Source organism: Haliaeetus albicilla, chromosome Z (assembly GCF_947461875.1).
Source record: "Haliaeetus albicilla chromosome Z, bHalAlb1.1, whole genome shotgun sequence".
NCBI lineage: Eukaryota > Metazoa > Chordata > Aves > Accipitriformes > Accipitridae > Haliaeetus > Haliaeetus albicilla.
The window spans coordinates 18,659,496-18,678,490 of record NC_091516.1 but is presented as its reverse complement, the minus strand read 5'-3'; the positions used below and the strand labels follow the sequence as shown (position 1 = coordinate 18,678,490).

Sequence of the window (18,995 nt, the reverse complement as noted above, 5' to 3'; positions counted from 1 at the left end):
AAGAGAAGAGACTTTTTTCTGTTTTTTTTAATTGGTTTGCTACACTTTACTTAAAAAAATGTTAATATATGGCAAAAATAATGCAAAATGGCTCATTTACTAAATAGAATTTTGCAAGGTATTTCCTCTGTCTACAGTAAAGAAATGGGAAATACTGCTATATGCTTGAAAATGTCTGGTGGTGAAACTGTATTTAGACAAGACTGTACAGGGACTTCCTAAGAATGCTCAGCAGAAATTCATGTAACCATCAAAAATAGACTAGGGCTCTTACTAATATTTTAGTCAATTGGACCTCAACTTTACAAAAAATAAAGTGGAAAAACTTACTGTGTCTTCTCATTTGGGCCCTGTGGAAACTTAATTATTACTGGGTTAAATCTTCTTCACTTTGTAGCAGGAGGTGGACTTTCTTCCCCTCATTCCTCCCTCCTCTTCTCCTGGCCTCTTCCCCACCTCCCCAGGGAAATGTGTACCATGCTCGAGACTTTTGCATGTAAGGAGTTTTCAGTTATACTTGTTTTCATCTGTATTACTATATATACGTAAATGTACATGCAAACAAATAACATGGTCTGAGAGATCTGTGTTTGCACACACATTCGCAGGTTTAAACTGCTGATGAGATCCTTATTCCAATAAATATTTAGGATAACAAAATTTTAATAGACCTGCTTGAAGTCTTCCAGCTGAAACATTTTCTTTTAATTTCAGCTTAGTTTCTGTGTTACTATGTATCTTCGTCTGTAATGTATCTAACATAGTCTCTTTTTCCATTCTGTGTCCAAAAAACTTGGTTTGTACTTTAGTCACTTCCAAATAGTTTGTTATTGCTTCTCTCTGGCTTGTCTGCATCTTTTAAAAACACTGGTATGAGCCCAAAATGCTGAATTTTGAGTCTGAAATTTACACATTTACATCCATACAGTTTGTTGTACTTCTGAGGAGAGATTGAGTATGTGCAGCTTTTGGAAATCCAACCAGCTATTTAGTTGCATAGTATGAATGAATAAAGCCAATTTTAGGCTTCAAATTTCAAAATCTTCTGCACAGTAATTGCTTTTTCTTCTCTGGTATTTCTGTCTTCTGCTTATCTCCCTAACTTTCAACATTTTTGTCCCAGTCTTCAGTATTTCTTAGCTCCTCCAGTATCTCTTTTTCTGTCCATATTGTCTAGTCTTTTCACGCCTATTTTCTCTTAGCTTCCCGTGATCTTTTGTGCCTTTCCTTGTGTGGCAAGTCCACCAATAAATGTTTGCTAAGAAGCTTTCCTTAAGCCACTTTTGTCATGTACCTTTCTACAGTTCCAAATGTGAAAGGGTGGATTCTGCATCAAAGATATGAACGTGTACTGATACGTTTAATCTGGAACGTTTTTGTCACAGAGATACTGCTGTATATTCAGAACATTTCACAGTGCTTTGGATTTTGTTAGTATATTATTTTGAAAAAATTGTTCAAGGCATTCCTGTCGGCACACAGTTATAACAAAACAGCTGATTTTAAGATGTTCAGCTGAAGAATAGAGAAATACTTGTATATCCGGAGTTGAGAAGATGCAAGATTCAGCTGTATGAAAGGGTGTCAAGTAAGATCCATAATAGCTTAACAGACCCAGCTTTTTTGTAAATAGTTTAAGATACTACAAACATCCAGTTTCTTCATGAGTTACGGAAGTATAAGTTAGTTAATATCTTGAAGTTCTTCTAATGAAGTGTAAAATGTGACAGTTCAGTGCCAGATAATTTCACTGTTCTGAGTTAGGATCAAAAAGATAGTAAGATCATGCTGATAGTAAAGTTTCTCCTGTGCTTTTGTGTTTTATATCTTTAAAATAAATGTGGCAGATTAATCAGTGCCATGATAATTGTGTAGTAATTTTGCCTAAAGAAAATTAGAACATGTGGCTAAATGTCTGAATGAAAAGTCATTTCATAGTAATGAACAAATCATGAGATAAAGACACTTTCAGTAGCAAGAAATTTATTGCTTTTTTTTTTTACTTTGTTTGCAAGGTTTAATAAGAGAGTATGGGATACTGTTTTAGGATATAGCTTGGTGTGATCAGATATCTAGGTCATAGAAGTGCAAGATGAAGTCTTTCTTAAAAAAAAAAGTTTGAGGGCTGATATATGATATCTTTTCATTAGTTGCTGGTAAATGCTCAGAAGTAAAATTAAGAGATATCATGACTGAATTTGTTTTATAATTTACTACAAGTCATTTTTCCTGACTATATTCAGTCCCAGTCTTCAAATAACATCAGAGGCTAGCTGTTGATACATATTAATAATATTCAGAATGACATTGCTGAAAGTAAAATACAAGATACTGACTTTCAGGAACTTTTACTGTAGCAGATAACTCTAAGCATTTTCAGAATGAAAACACTTTCAATTATAGATGAGTTTGTATAGTATGAATACATAATCTCATCATGCATTCTTACTCAGTCAAAACAGCCACTGAAGTAAGTGTCTGAAATTCTTGTATTTGGCCCATAAATTGCTTAATAAGAACATTCAGTATCCATCCATATCTGAATTGAAAAAGTTATCGATCTCTTTTCTTTAGGTATCTGATGTCCAAAGCAGCTGCAGATCACCAACTCCCTCTCTGTGTGACATCACTAGAAAATGCTAGACTGGTGATGTCACACATACCACAGAACCCCGCTGCAGAATGGAGCAGGCCTATTAAGGGTAAGGTAAGTTTTCTCCCTCCACCACCACCCCTTTTCAACAATATTGCATGGTTTTATAAGATTTCTAATCTTTATTTTATGTCCCAGGGATATAAAGTAAAGATTGAAGAAAATTTTATAAAACTGCATAATATTGTGGTGTTGTGTGTGTGTGTTTATTTAAAAACAAAACAACCCCCCATATAAAGTTCAGTCCTTACCCCATATATCCATATCCTGGCTCCAGTCTGCTTTGGGGTTCCATGATGAGTATGCCAGAATAGTGTATGTTGGGGCATCACGGAGAGTGGAGTCAGCATTTCCTGGCTGCTCTGGATGTCAGAAACCTTATTCTAAAAGGTAAGTTTTTAGCTGAAAATGTGTTGAATGTCTCTCTGTGTTTATATGTAAACATTCAGCACATTTCTGAAATGTATTTTTATTGTGTTTGCATTTTTTTAAATTTACTTGTTGCTTAACGCAGCTGAAAGTCACATTTATACTTGTCCTCTATCTAGGCCTTTTTTCTCTTTTGTTCTGTTGTTAATACCTTATCCTGTGTTTCCATAAAAAAATAGTGTTTTGTGTGTCACTACCTGAAACAAGCTGGTAATTAAGTTCATTTAATATCTTTACCAATGATCTGGACGAGGGGATCGAGTGCACCCTCAGCAAGTTCACAGACGACACCAAGTTGGGAGGGAGTGTTGATCTGCTGGAGGGTAGGGAGGCTCTACAGAGGGATCTGGACAGGCTGAATCGATGGTCCGAGGCCAATTGTATGAGGTTCAACAAGGCCAAGTGCCAGGTCCCGCACTTGGGTCACAACAACCCCACGCAGTGCTACAGGCTTGGGGAAGGGTGGCTGGAAAGCTGCCTGGCAGAAAAAAACCTGGAGGTGTTGGTTGACAGCCGGCTGAGTATGAGCCAGCAGTGTGCCCAGGTGGCCAAGAAGGCCAATGGCATCCTGGCCTGCATCAGAAATAGTGTGGCCAGCAGGAGCAGGGAGATGGTTGTTCCTGTGTACTGGGCACTGGTGAGGCCGCACATTGAGGGCTGTGTTCAGTTTTGGGCCCCTCGCTACAGGAAAGACATTGAGGTGTTGGGGCTTGTCCAGAGAAGGGCAACCAAGTTGGTGAGGGGCCTGGAGCACAAGTCTTATGAGGAGCGGCTGAGGGAGCTGGGGCTGTTTAGTCTAGAAAAGCGAAGGCTGAGGGGAGACCTTATTACTCTCTACAATACCTGAAAGGGGGTTGTAGCGAGGTGAGTGTTGGTCCCTCCTCCCAAGTAACAAGCAATAGGACAAGAGGAAACGGCCTCAAGTTGTACCAGGGGAGGTTTAGATTGGATATTGGGAAAACTTTCTTCACTGAGAGGGTTGTCAGACATTGGAGCAGGCTGCCCAGAGAAGTGGTTGAGTCACCATCCCTGGAGGTATTTAAAAGACATGTAGACATGATGCTTAGGGACATGGTTTAGTGGTGAATTTAGCAGTGTTAGGTTAATGACTGGATTTGACAACTGTAAGGGTCTTTTCCAACCCAAATGATTCTGTGATTCTAGAAGTCAGAGCAAAGGTACAGAAGCAGTGGTCCTGGGAATGTAAATTACAGACCACATAAGAACATAACTCAGTACACACCCGAGCTGACTACTGGATATTTCTATTTAAATAATCAGTTAGGAATGCAGGCTCTTATCAGACTTAGAATTAGCTCAAGTAAATTGAAGGGGAACAGTTTCTTCGCACATCTATTAAGAGCAAGCTCTTCAGTGATAGAAAAAGACTGGTTTTACCACTAAAGTACTGTCTTGGGTTGATGTAGTTGGATAATTTTAGTTCATGTCTACTAGTAAGATCCTGCTGGATTTCATAAACACCAGAAGGCAGTGCATCCAGATCTCAATTTCTGCAGACCCCTTGTTGACAAGAGGACTGAACTATGGGGCTGTAGTAGCTATTCCTTTGTACTAACACTGCTGTTTGGCTAAACCAGTCCTCGTGGAATTTCCCAAACAGCTATATTTTGATTACGTTGAGTGAAACAGTCATGGCTACTCTGCTGTGGTCAGTTCCTTCTATGCCATTAGATGTTGCATTCCATTTATTTGCTAATCCCATAACACATCAGGTCATACTCAGAGGCTTTTATCTTTCAGCATAAGGAACCCTGCAGTCAGTGATTGAAAGGGATATTTGAAGGTCTCCCCACCTTGAAGCAGGACTTTTGTCAGTGCTGCATTAAGTCATCCATGACCTGACTAGCCAAGTTCTGAAAAGAGAAAGAAAACAGGGATTGAACAGCTTCTCTGCACAACCTGTTCTAATACCATATGTTTCTGATGAAAATATACCTTCTAAGGTCCAGCCTGAACCTCCTAAGCTTCAGTTTGTAGATTTCTGCTGCCTTACATCATTTGGTATCACTGAGAAAAGTTTACAAAGCAGACATTTGTAAAGGCAAATTTGTTATCTGTAGAAATTAGTAGGCAGCTATGTAATGCTGAGGTAGGCAGTTAAGAGCTTTACCAATTATTGATTTGCCTTCCCCCCACCCGGAAAAAACTCCAGACTGCGTTAGAGAATGGAATTGCATAGGAAAGTTAATGCTAGATTTTGTAGTGAGTGTCTTAAGGTTATAGACATTTTTTAATCCCTTCCTTTTTACTATTTTAATATTTAAGGAATAATAGCAGATCATTTGTGTAACATCTGGGCTTTGCAGAAATCTTATGTATTTGCACAGAAAATCAACTGAACAACAATAATTTAAAAGATAAGGATCTCCCTCCCCAGTCTTTTTTGGCCCATATTCTGTATCCTGGCTGTTTCTGAGGAAAGAAAATTATTCTCGTGGCTTAAATTTTTGTATGTTTCCACTAACAGGTATATTGTCAAGTCCTAAATCCCAGTAAGAAAAATGAGTAATTGGGATACAGGGAAATATTTAATTTACTTTTTATAAAATTACATTGCTATTATATTTGCATTAAAATTTTTTGGAAGCAAATATGGAGTTTTCCAGAGTTTATATCCAGAGGACACTATTTTTTTGTTAAAAATGAGCTCTAGAATTCAGAAGGCAGGGGATTGGTTATTTTTTTGTTCATTTTTGTAAGCAAGGAGAAAAGTGACTTGTTTTTGTTGTTCTTTGAAGTGTTAATGAAGGCAGTAAAGTCTTGAAGTCTGCTCTTGACTAACCCTTCTACCTATGTCTGGGTATTCAATGCATGATACAGTTATCACTTCAAAGTTTACTCAGTGGTCAGATGATATTTATCTGGCTCATAAATACTGGGGTTTTTCTACTGAAGCCAAGATTGTAGCCTTATTTGAAGAATGTCTCAGAAATGAATAATGTCTTGTTGTTTTTACTCTGTAGTAATTTTTCATATCTTTTTAATACTACATTTTCATACACATTGTTTGCTATATCGAATGGATGTACAGCATTTCTATATCCTGATAGTAGTGGCAGTGTATATTTTTGCCATTTTGATTTTTGTTTTGGTACAATCCACTAATACCCTGTAGTATATAAATTCATCCTTTTAAAACTGTGAAATATTTTGTATATCTTACAAGAAAGATAAATCTGTGCACGTAATATCCTTTCATATGTTAGCAATTAATTCTGTTGACTGCTAATATTAGGAGGTGATACCAAATGCCTTGGTAGGCTACAGTATGCACAAGGCCTGTTTTCTGTTGGAGTGCTCAGTGGCAGGTTTTATGCTGCAGTGTGTTACATGTGCAAATATGACTGGCCACAAGTGACATTAGAAATTAGAATACAGTTTGCTGGCTTGTCTGTGTGCTCAACACTGACCATTATGGGGTAACGTGACATAATTTCATACTTAAAATCTTTGCTTTTGTAATTTTAATTGAAGAATGATGGAGTAGCTATTCAGTTTGTTACGTAACATGTAAATGCTTATCCATAAAAAATAGATACTTGGTCTTCAAAGAAGCATTCAGCCTGACTGATCTTGCTGTACATTGGAGAGATCTGCTGAAATGTGTAGAAAGGAATTACTCCAAAGTCCATAGAAAAATCGTTCTTGTAGACTGTTGAAAGGCAGCCATGTCAAGCTTTATGCAGTTTGTCCTGCCCTACATTTCTTGGTGCGCTGGACCACAGGAAGCTATGAAGGATATGAGCTCTCTTGAAAGCTAAATATGTATATGAAATAAATAAGTTCCCAAGTCTTGCTTCTTTTTATTGCAGAACCCTAGTCTTTTTACTGTCTTACATCCTCTCTGACAAGTCAAAAGATAAAATCCTCATTTACGTAAAATGCACAGAATTAGTAGAGTGGCAGAAGTACTAGAGTATACCACATCTCTTTCCATAGCTGTTACATGTGTATGCATTGTTCAGTCTTTCATGTAATAAACTAGAGAATAAAGTTTTGGGAAGAAATACTTATAAGGGGTATCTAGAGTGTTAAGAGATGTGTTCTGCAGCAATATGGCCACCATGGTTGTGCAGTATATATGTGTATACATGCTGATTGTCATTTCCCAGTGTGTTTTATCCTCATTCAGCCTTTCCAGCTTTATTAAAACATGCATTCTTCATGGAAGGTCATAAGATTACATATAACATTTTGCAAAAGAAAACTATTTTTAATTATACATTTGAGTTAAAAGCTTAAAGCTTTTACATTGGAAAACTGGTCTCTGCTGCATATTCTGTTACTTCATAAATAACCAATTTGCAAAACTTTATTTTAAAAAAAATTTTATCTAGAACTTTGAATAAAATTCAAAAATGTAATGCAAAAAAATCTGCTTTTTATCCCTAAAAATTGTAGTAAATTGTTTTTGCAAATAATAATAATATAAATTATATCACTTACGTTAAATGAGATTATGGTAAGATTTTCTGTAGAAATTTTATCTCTAACTATTAAAAGTGTACAGACATGGTTGGTTTCCCTGACCTGAATGGATTACTACCTATGTTAGTTACTCATTTAAATAATTTTAAACACATGATATGTTCATAGGATTCTGTTTCAGTTTTAAGTTTGACCTGTAGAAAGTGAACATCCTTGCAGTATTGCTTTTTTAACTCAGACATTATGTCTCTGTAGTATTAAAAAAAGTAGAAGTATTAAAGTCTTATATAGGTTAAGGGTAGGTGTAACTGTGAAACTTACTAATATTTTCCTCCAGTTATTTTCCTCATATGTTGTATTAGTGTACCAGGATTATTGTAGTACTAATACAACATAACAAGATTCAAGTCTAATGCAATGATAAATAAATCGTATTTATGTTTGCAGGGAAGATGGTACCATCGGAGGCAAGCAGTAAAGGAATTGCATGGTACGTTGATACGACTGCTTAATGAACTGTTACCATGGGAACCAAAGCTAATGAAAGCATTTCAAAGAAACAGGTAATTAGCTACTCTTTTTTTAACAGTAGTGCATGGGATGGAAAACAACAAAATTCACTTTTTAAAACTAATCAATATGTTGACTTCTCAAATAAATTAAATGAAAATACTGTGAGGAGTGAGGCACTGGCAGTGCTTTATTTGGAAGAATTATTTTATGTTCCAGACTTACTGTCTCTAAATAGAGTTTAACCCCCTAGTATTTTTTTTCCTCTAAAATGCTCTAGAATTCTTAAGCCTGCCTATAAATAGTTGTATCACAATCCAGCTAGGATTTGTATTGCTGTTTATTTGGTTAAGAGGTGCTGAAAACCTGTGTCTAGAAAGCTAGACCAGGGCTGCTTAGAATACTTCGTCAGACTACTTACTGTCTAAAGCTACCTAAATTGGTTGGTAATGAATTCTGCACAAAGCAATTCTTAAAACATTGTTTTAAGGTCTTTGTAAATTTGAAATGCATCTGGAACGAGGTGTGTCAGAGAAATATCAGTGAAGCAGTGACTGATTTAAATCTTGTAAGGGCAAATATTAGTAGCAGTGAAGATGCTACGCAGATTATAAATCCTGGAGAGACTGGATGTTGACTTGATATTGTCATTGTGTCTTGAAGCTTGGTGCCGTTGTTGTCTGTTAGACATACAGCTGTTGCTATAATCATACCTTAGTTTTGCCACATAGACATTTAAAAATCAAGTAATGATTAGACGCTTGGAACTCTGTGTCAAATGATAGGTAGAGTTAGGGAGCTGCTTAAATGTTGAGTATGAAGGAAGCAGCTTACATAGTTATGTGGTACAGAACTAATTCTGAAAAGCGTAAAAGGTATTATGTTAAAAAAAAACCAACAACATAGCACCAAAGACAGTGAACAAATAGAATTACTAAGAGTTGGTTCCTTAGTAGCTCATTTTACAGATATCATGCATGAATTAAAGTCCTTATTGGAAATCTAAGATGTTGTTGAACATTTTGCATTATATAATGGACCAAAGTACAAGTTTTGCTTTTTTTGTATTCCCTTCTGTTCAAGTTTCTGTTCATTTTCCTTAGCTGTTCCTTTCTTCCTGTCTTTAGCAATTCAGACTCCTTCTGGAAATGCGGCAGATAGTAATACTATTAGAAAGGATTTCAGTTTTATCCTTTGTGTAAATTCTGCTGTGAAATGGTTTGGTGCCCAGTATTTGTTCTTGTTTGTTAAATGTGGTTCTAGAATACAGAAGTAGAACTGTCGTATAGAGTATGTAGAAGTACTAAATATGAGGTGTGCCTAATACGAGTAAATTTTAGTCTGGAACTGGGTGACAGGGGTCTTGCACGTATGTGTGCTGGTAGCTAGAGAAGAATGCACTTAAAGCGGAGGATAATTTCTGACATTAATTTATATTTCTCAGGATGTATGTTTTAGGCTGTAACTCTAGTTTATTCAGCAATGCTAGCCTAGGTATTTCCGTGACATAACTGTTTGGACAGACATATAGTATACCAGGGAACAGCTCCAGCTGAAAAACAATCTTTACAAATCATGGGGAGAAAAGAGAGATGGGTGAGAGGAGGCTAGATCAATGTCTTGATCTGGTTCATTATGGAGCTGCTAGGCAGCTGTGTAACACCCGTTACAGTGGTGAAGAATGGTGTCATGTAAAACGGAAAAAGCAACTGAGTAAAGATTGCTTATGCTGGTGTAAACAGCAGCACCGCCACAAGTCTAGCTGCAGTTGCATTGTCTGTAGGGTGTCTCAGCCAGCTACTAACATGTACTAATTGAATGACAGTGTTGGCCTTCTAGGTTGTCAAGGGCTGGGCAGAGCTCCTTCCTTCTGTGCAAGGCCTCAGTATGCAATAAGAGTGTGGAGTTTTCCTTCCTTCCTTTTTTGTTGTATTTAATTAGGAGGAGCATTCTTTATGATCAAAATCCTTTTTTTTTTTTTTTCCTTCTGAAAAGTCCTCTGGTCTTTTCAGAATTATAACAGTATAATTTTGAATGGTATTTGAATAGCAGCAAGGTTTAAAAGGAAAGGTTACTTGTGCCCACTGATCACATTTGTTCATGGCCCCCCTGGCAGAAGATCCTCAAAAGAAAAAAGGAAATTCCCATCCAGAAGTTTTAGTACAGTAGTGGTTCTCTAGTGTCCTCCTATGGTTCCACAGCGTCCTTCCATAGTTCTTCCACACCTCGACTTCAAGCTCAAAATTCTAATGACGGAGTTGAAGTTTCATCCAGACTACATCTTGATACAGACTTCAAGGTTGTCTTCTCTCAGTGTCGAAGCTGTGAGTAAACTATTAGGTCTTACTGACCCTGACCAGCGTCACCTGGGACTCCATCCACCTCACCTGCCCATGGGCCCAGGATCCCTATTTCAGGTCATTCTGCAGCCTTCAATCTCTGCCTAGGAATGCCAGTTTCCAACACAACTACAGCAGTTACCCTGCCTAGCCGTGGGTCATGCTGATCTGGACTGACCCTCAGACTGACCTTGGACCTGCATCATCACTATGGACCTGCCCAGAAATCACTTGACTGGGTCCGTACCCTGGCAGCTATCACTGGACCTGATCTTGATGTGAACCTGTGAATTGACTTCGCAGTTTGACCTCAGATCTGCCTCAGCAGTAGGAACTTGCCTGTTGATCTGGGCTCTCAGTTGAACCCAGTTACCACTCCTAGGCCTGCCCTGCTCCCTCATTCAGGGGTGGCGGGATGGCATCCTGTCTGGTGAGGCTCATGCCCTGCTATCTGTGACATCATGTTTGGCTCCTCCCTTTCCATCCTTTAGGGAGCAGCTGGCCATTGCTGCACTCAATGCAAAAACTGTTATTTTAATGCATAAGAATGGGGAAATTTAAGATATTATTCTTACTGTCCTAAGGGTTAGATCCAGACTAGAGTCTAGATTCTATTCCACATAAGGTGCTAACTGCTGTAATCTGTTTATTTGTTTGCTAAATAATCTTCCTGGATATTGTGTTGGTTACCATCAGCTGAATCCTGCAGTTCACTGTATTTATACACTAAAATACCCCCTAGATCTCATCTAAATAATGGCTTAGAAGAAGGGACAATAGAAATATGTAGCAGTTTAGGAGTATCAAGGTAGGTGGATGTGTTTCTGAATGGTGTTCAAATGAGTAAAGCAGCTATGTATGTCCATCACATGTGCATTCTTTAGTGGAGCATGAGCTTATGGAAAGGACAGTGGTGGCTGCTCTAATGGCCCAGAGATAATAAGGTTTTTGTAGAGGAGAAAGTTACATTACGGTCCCATAGCTGGGCCAAAAACTTGACGCATTTAAGACAAACAGTATTTACTTAATTCTGTAGTTGGGGTTGCCTTCAGAGGGAAGAGCAGACTTGTTACAGTTAATACTCAAGTCCATACAGGCACATCTGTCACAATGCAAGATGAAGGAAGAAAGAGAAGATGGATGTAGTAAAACAGTGATGGTCATATTTGACTCAGTCTTTTTGTCTATTGTTGGGGGACTTAATGACATAGATTTCAGTTTTGGTGACTTCACATTTTCTGGGTTTTAGAGATTTGCAGACAGAGCTACCATGAAATTTTTTGAAGGGCACAGGCAATTAATTCTATACCAACTTTTTGTGTGGCAGCAATACAAATAAAAATGTTAAAAACAGTGTGGTTCTTTAGTAAAGTTAGTTTTGTTATTTTCAAGGTCTAGATTGAAGAAGGACTATGATGACTTTAAAAGACATCCAGACCATGATAAATTTACCAGAGAATTGTGGAGTAATGATGAAAGTGAAGTTGATTCTGGCAAAGATTCTTTTGCAGTAGTATGCAGTAAATCTTCAGAGCCTGTAGAACATGCGGAAGTTCCCCAAAAAGATCACCCAGACAATGGTAAGCATTTATTGGAATCTAATAGTTTGAACTTGATTCAGGAGCTTAATTTTTCCATGTGAGCTTGTGTCCTACGTTTATTGTAAGTACTACTGTGATAATATTCAAATAGCTTGTGATGCACATCTGACGGATGTAGACTAGAAGAGGGCAGACATGACCAAGATGAAAATTCTGATTAATGCTAGTTTTTGCCACTTTTGTGATTAACTATTCCTGTGATAACATAGTAGGCCTGCTTGGAATTTATGCTCGTGGTGGGTTGACCTTGGCTGGCTGCCAGATGCCTAACCAGCCACTCTGTCACTCCCCTTCCTTAACAGGACAGGGAGAGAAAATAAGATGGGAAAGCTCATAGGTGAAGATACAAACAGGGAGATCACTCACCCGTTACTGTCATGGGCAAAACAGACTCATTTGGGGAAAATTAATTTGATTTATTGCCAATTAAAAATAGAGTAGGATGCTGAGAAACAAAGACAAAAACTAAAACACCTTCCCCTTCACCCCATGTCCACCTTCTTCCCAGGCTCAACTTCATTCCCAATTCTACCTCCTTCCTTGTCAAGTGGCACAGGGTGGATGCAGATTGGGGGTTGGCGTCAGTTCATAACACTTCATTTCTGCTGCTTCTTCCTCATGCTTTTGACCTGCTGCAATGTGGGGTCCCTCCCATGGGATACAGTCCTTCACAAACTGCTCCAGCGTGGGTCGTCTCCACAGGCTAGAGTCCTTCAGGATAAGACTGCTCCAGTGTGGGTCCCCCACAAGCCACAGTTCCTGTCAGTAGTCTGCTCCACTGAGGGCTGTCCATGGCTGCAGCTTCCTTCAGGGTGTATTCACCTGCTGTGGAATGGGGTCCTCAACAGGCTGCAGTGTAGATAGCTGCTCCAGCTTAGTCCTCCATGGGAAGGGGTCAACCTGTATCACCATGGTCTTCACAGGTTGCAAGGGAATCCATTCCAGTGCCTGAAACACCTCTTTCCCCTCCTTCACTGACCTTGGTGTCCACAGAGTTGCTTCTACATTTTTTCCTCGCTCCTCTCTGTCACACTCTTCTGCGCAGCATCACCAGCTTGGCTGACAGGCTCAGCTGTGTCCTGCAGTGGATCTGTTTTGGAGCCAGCTGTGTCTGGCACAGGGCAGCTCCTGTCCTGTCCTCACAAAGGCCCCCCTGCAGCCGTGCACTGCCAAAACTTCAGTGGACGGCCCTCCTGTCTACCCAGCACCCCTGCCTGCATTCTGGGCCCTCTTATCCAGTTCATGCATCCCCTGCTTGCTGGCTGGTCGAGCTCAATGCTCAGTGTGAAACATTTGGCACTCACACCCTTGTCCCACAGGCACCCCACACTCAAAAGTCCACCTGATATGCCAGCCCAGACCCCAGGCCCCCTGCTCATCAGCTAGTCGAGCTTGAAATTTACCAGTGAATACACACACACTGCCCCCATGCACACTGTATTTGGGGAAGATACAGATACTCGCCTCCCAGCAGCTGGCAGCAGGCACATAGGGTGTGACCCCCTGCTCTGTCCTTGCAGCTCCCCCCTCCTCTGCACATCCCTTCATGGGTTTGTATAACTTTACCGATTCCCTCACCCCTCCCAGCCCAGTGTCCAGGATACCCCCTGGTTTACAGTCATATCAGTCGCAAAGTCCAGGTTGATCTTCCTGGAAGGGGCACCTGCAGTTTCTTGATAGCCCGTCACTTGGTGTGATTGTTGAGGTTGTTTCTTGTCATTGTGCAGTGACAATGACTGTTTCTTGACAATGACAATGGTTGTTTCTTGTTTTGTTCAATCTGTGTCTCTGTATATTTTTTCCTGGTTTCTCCCTTTGTCCCTCGAGGTAACCTTGCTGGAATAAACATTTTCACATTCTCACATGCCTTCATCAAATAATGTGAATGACCAGGTTTGGTTTTCCTCACTGTCTCCCATGCTGGTTGGGTTTGTGTCCCTGTATTTTCTTGTTTATGACTTCCTCCTTTCCTTATTACCCCCTTTTTTGCATTGAAAAAGGTTCTTGACCAGATGCCTTTAAAGAAGCAGATACTCTCCTTCCACATATCCTTACACTTGCAAACTAGCATTTTGCCTTTAGCTAGATGCTGTAAAATTGTTACATAGAGGTATTAGTTGCAAATGTCTAAAACACAGTTTCTGTTTTAATATCCTTGCAGGTGAAATGAAGCTATTAGAGATGAATTTACCTGCAGGAAAAAACAGAATTCTGAAACAAGAATCAACTTCTAAAGAAATACAGAAGACACTGCCCAAATGTGTTAAACGACAGTCCAAGCAAAATAGTTGTCTGGATCAAAGCACTAATGAGCTTTCACCAAGGAAGAAAGCTAAACTGAGCGCTAATGAGGCTGTGGTCCAGAGTTCAGAAAGTAGCCTGCAGCCAGAGAGTTGTTTGACTGAGCTGAAACAATTTGAAGGGTCAACTCCAGAATTGTTTTCCTTGACAGATCCTGCAACATCAGTATCAAAATTTGTGAAAGGGACCAAACCCATCCAGGCCTTGCTCGCCAAGAATACCGGGAACAAAGTGACCTTAACAAATCAACTGTCACCTCCCCCTGGCATAAATGTATCTACTCCTGAAAAGCCAGTTTTATCACCTTTGGAATCATCACTGGTAAAACCAGTGTTGCCCTGCCAGACCAGTTCAAAGACTCCTTTACAAATGGTATACAAAATGCCAAATGGCTACTGTGTACCAGTAGATCTTCACAACAGCTCTGTGAGAATTCAGATGCAACCTGTGATTGACCCTAAAACTGGAGAAAAAGTCATGCAACAAGTTCTTATTTTACCTAAGAATTTTCTTATTCAGCAGAAGGAAGGAAAAATTGTGGCCAAGGACATTCAGTCACTGCAACAAAAATCATCTGAGCTGCACTGTACAACTTTACCAGAAATATCAAATGTCAGTGTTTCTTTAACACCTCTTGTGGTAACAGGCCCTGTGAATGCTACCACTCAGTCACCTAGTACAATTTTTAACAAGAATATTACCCACCCATCACAAGTGACTGGTCCCATGAACACTACACAATCATTGCCAGCTGTAACTTCAGCAGGTAACCTACCATCATCAACAATTAAGGTGAGCCAGACTGAAACTGAGCAAATCAAGACTACAGTTTCAACTGCCACATTCCCTGTGTCTTTGACTTCACCTACTCTTTCCACAGCTAGCCAGTCTTTGATATCAGCAACAGTATTAAGTGGGTCTACAAACACTGTTTCTGCCTGTCACAGTCTTGCATCCCAGCAGACAGCTGACTCCTTTGAAACTAGGCAAGAACTGAAGACAGTGTGTGTAAGAGAATCACAATCTATTCTGGTCACGACACGAGGTGGGAACACAGGAATTGTTAAAGTGCGAACAAATCCAGACCAAATTTCACCTAGTAGTTTATCTTCTAGTTCAGTTTTCACTTACACACCTCAACTTCAGGCCTTTTTTGTGCCAAAAACCACACCCTTATCATGCTCTACTCTTCCATCTGTAGAAACGGCCATGTCTGGTCTCCCACATATTGGACAATCATCTCTTTCTGCATTTGCCCCCTCAACAGCTTCTTCTGTTAACATTCCAGCTTTCCCAGCTGATTTTACCCAGGCAATGGACAAGAATATCAAATTCACATTACAGCAGCCTGTTGTTGGGGGCACTTTGGGTCGAGTAATGGAGAACTGCTTTGTGTCCTCTCCTCCTTTATCCTCCATTTCATTAGCTAACAGTTTGATGTCAGCAACTCCAAACAGTCCTGTTAGTGTGACTAGCATTGGACAAAATAACACTATCATAACTCCAAATTCTTCTGTACAGCAACAAGGTGATACTAAAACTGCAACAAATCGTGTTATACAATCTGAGTCTAATTCAGCAACAAATGGAGATTTAATCAGCGGTACTCCAGTTCAGAAACTTACATTAGTCACAAATCCACCTATTTTATCACCCTGTGGGGCATCAGGAGTCAGTATTATACCCTCTCTGGCATCCACTGGTATTAATACTCAGAAGTTGGTTTTTATTAACACACAAATTGCCAATGGCCCATCAACCACCAATCTAGTTCCAGAGTCATTGAAGCATAACCTTCCTTCTTCCCTAAGCAAAACCTTTGTTAGTGCCACAGAGCAACCACAGTTGGTTCTGATCCCATCTACAGTGGGAGCACCAATAAGAATAAATTCATCACCAACTATTGCTCAAGTAAAAGATGTGAAAATTGGACTAAATATAGGTCAAACCATTGTAAATACTAAAGGCAATGCGCAGCAGGCTCCACCAGTTAATATATTGCACTCTGCCATTTCTAAGGGAGAAGACAAAAAGAGCATGGGCTTGGCGCTGTCTTTGGCAAGTACTAGTACTTTGGTTCCTGTTCCAAGTTTTGTGAGTCAAACCGCAGTGTCAGTTAATGAATCTGTATGTGTTGCAACAAAAGCTGAAAATGCCTTTACAGTAACAACAGCAAATGCATGTGTAGAGTCTGTTTCAGTAACATCAAGTGGGACTTCTTCTGGGATACAGCCCACTATCTTGATTGGTGGAAATGATCCCTCAAGAATAAGACCAATTCTGGGTAATCGACTGTGTACATCAAATATTGGAAATACTGTGGGTATGTCAACTGTGAAAACAGGACATCTTGCTTCATCTGTGCTGATTTCAGCAACACAACCAACAGTATCTCCTCAAAACTTAGCATCTGCTTTGCAATTTCCAGTCATTAGCTTGCCTGGATGTGTAGCCAGCCCCCACAAAGTGTTACATACAGTTCCTCAGTTGGCAGCAGTTCCAGCTCCTTGTCCAGTACCAAAAAGTCAGTTGCCCACACTGCTTCAGTTTCAGTCATCAGGAGTTTCAGCTGCTATGCTAAGTAATGCAGTTGTTCACAAGCCTCAGAGTGTGTTGTCCCCTCCATCACCAAATACAGGAAAAGTCATTAGTTTTCCCAGTTTTTCTTCCCTACAATGCCAGCAGGTGCCTCCCAGTACAGAGAAACAAAGTCATGCTTGTACTTATGCTTCTACCATTCAGATTTCTGCAGCTTCACCAACTGTAACAAGCAAGGCAGGAGGTGAGCTGAATGAACCTTGCATTCAACAGAAACTAGTCATTAACACCTGTATGCCTTTGGCACCTGGAACTCAGATAATGATTAATGGTACTTGTTTTGTTGTTCCGCCACAAGGCCTTGGAGCTGGCAGCCATGTTCTTCTTCTCTCTTGTAATACAAAACAGACTCCTCCCTTAACTATTAACCAAGGTCAAGAGGCTCAAGGTGTACAAATTGTTAATCCAATAACCTCAAAAATCATGCTAGCACCAAGTAATTCATTAAGTTGGCAAATATCAAAACATCCTTTGAAAAGCTCTACAAAAATTGTGAACTCTTTTGGGTCTGCAGATGCTTTACCCATTGTACATGCAACACCCCAGATATTTAGTACTCCAGCTAGCTCATGTACTCCACTGTCTGCAGTGCCACTGTCTCTGTCTTCAGTGGTAAAATCTCCTGTTAATGTTGTAGCTACATCTTCTGTGGTTTCTGCCGTTCATCCTCTGAACTCTCATATACCGAGCAACACTTCAGTGTTTCGCTTAGACACTTCTATCAAAAAACTGTTGGTCAGTCCAGAGGGAGCCATTTTGAATGCTATAAATACTCCAGCATCCAAAGTTTCTTCCCTGTCTTCATCACTGCCTCCTGTTGTGTCCACAAGCAGAAATCCTACCACTGTCTTCCCCGCATCTCAGTCATCTTGCCTTGATAAACTTGACAAAGCTGCATCCTGAATTTACTGCAAATGAGCCACTTTGAAATTTTGGGGCATTCTTCTGACTTTGGAAGTTGTAACTATTGAATAATTTCTTACATTGTTTGAAACAGTTTATTTACTCAAAATTACTTAAGATTACAGTTCTTTCCTGTTTACCTGTGGGGCTTAGGAAAAAGAAAAATTTATTTAGTTTGTCGGAAGTTTTCAGAGAGCTCTTTAGTAAAAAGGTCAGAAATGACCAATGAGTTCATTAAACATTTTAGTTTGGAGAAGTCTAGCCTTTTGCACATGTTCCATCTTACAGTATGGACTGTTTGCCAGTGTGTTTATGACAGTATATATCTCCTTTTTATTTGTCAAATTTATTTTTTATTTGTTTCTGTAAAAAAAAAATATTTATGCATTGTAAAAATGCAATCTATGGTATAGAATTGCACATATTCATTAATTCCTAACAATCTGTACTAAACTATATGTACAAAGAACTATGCTGTCTTATTTATGTTTTGTTTACATAATGTATAGTTTTTTAAGTATTTTAGTAACTTTGGACCAGTGTACTGTTTAGCAACAATGCAGAAGAATCTGCGTATAATAAATCAAGTTGCTGTACTGCTTTGTGTTGGCAATAGTTTAAAAGTGTGTATATCTGTTACACCATGGCAGAATACATATATATACACGTTCCCACTTAATGCAGATGCATCTCAGCTTTTGGAATATAGTAGAATGAAATTACTTAATCTCCGCTGCTTTTCTTTGTGGTTTACATTTCACATGATTTGATGAGAGTTGGAAGGAAGGCCATCTCATTGATCCTCCTGAGACAGGGTGGGATAACCTATACGTCATCCATTCTTAATAAATGTTTGGTTATATTGCCCAAAATCTCCAGTGTTGTGGTAAGGCTAGAAATGGTTTGCCAGACACCAGTCTAAGTCACGCTGGTTGCTGTTCAGGACTACTACGTTTTGTCATAAAGCACAGAGATCTGTTGTTTACTTCATTATTCTCTTTTTTACAGTCTTGTGTGCATTTCCACATATCTGCTAACTGTAACAAGGTCACTCTTTCATCCTCTGTCTAGCCATAACAAGCTACCCATTTTTTTCACCAGTCACACTTTCTGGATCTGTATTATTTTTATTTTTATTTTTTTTAGCTTTTAATTGGTTTATCTGGAAGAATAGTGCTAAAACATCACACAGTATTAAAGGAGGCCTTATTA

At 39.3% G+C, this 18,995-nt stretch overlaps 1 protein-coding gene across 4 annotated transcripts in view; it reads left to right on the top strand.

Annotated features, from left to right (window-relative positions):
• BRD10 (bromodomain containing 10) overlaps nucleotides 1–18,505 on the top strand; it is a 54,382-nt gene extending 35,877 nt beyond the window's left edge. For 2 of the 4 annotated variants that reach the window (XM_069777233.1, XM_069777235.1), the window contains 4 exons: nucleotides 2,575–2,707; nucleotides 7,979–8,094; nucleotides 11,773–11,960; nucleotides 14,143–18,505. In XM_069777233.1, the coding sequence (XP_069633334.1) occupies nucleotides 2,575–2,707; nucleotides 7,979–8,094; nucleotides 11,773–11,960; nucleotides 14,143–17,783 (4,078 nt within the window). In that variant the 3' untranslated portion in view covers nucleotides 17,784–18,505. The remainder of the gene's footprint in view (nucleotides 1–2,574; nucleotides 2,708–7,978; nucleotides 8,095–11,772; nucleotides 11,961–14,142) is intronic. The other 2 variants (XM_009928945.2, XM_069777234.1) reach the window with 1 other exon arrangement.
• The last annotated feature ends 490 nt before the right edge of the window (nucleotides 18,506–18,995 follow it).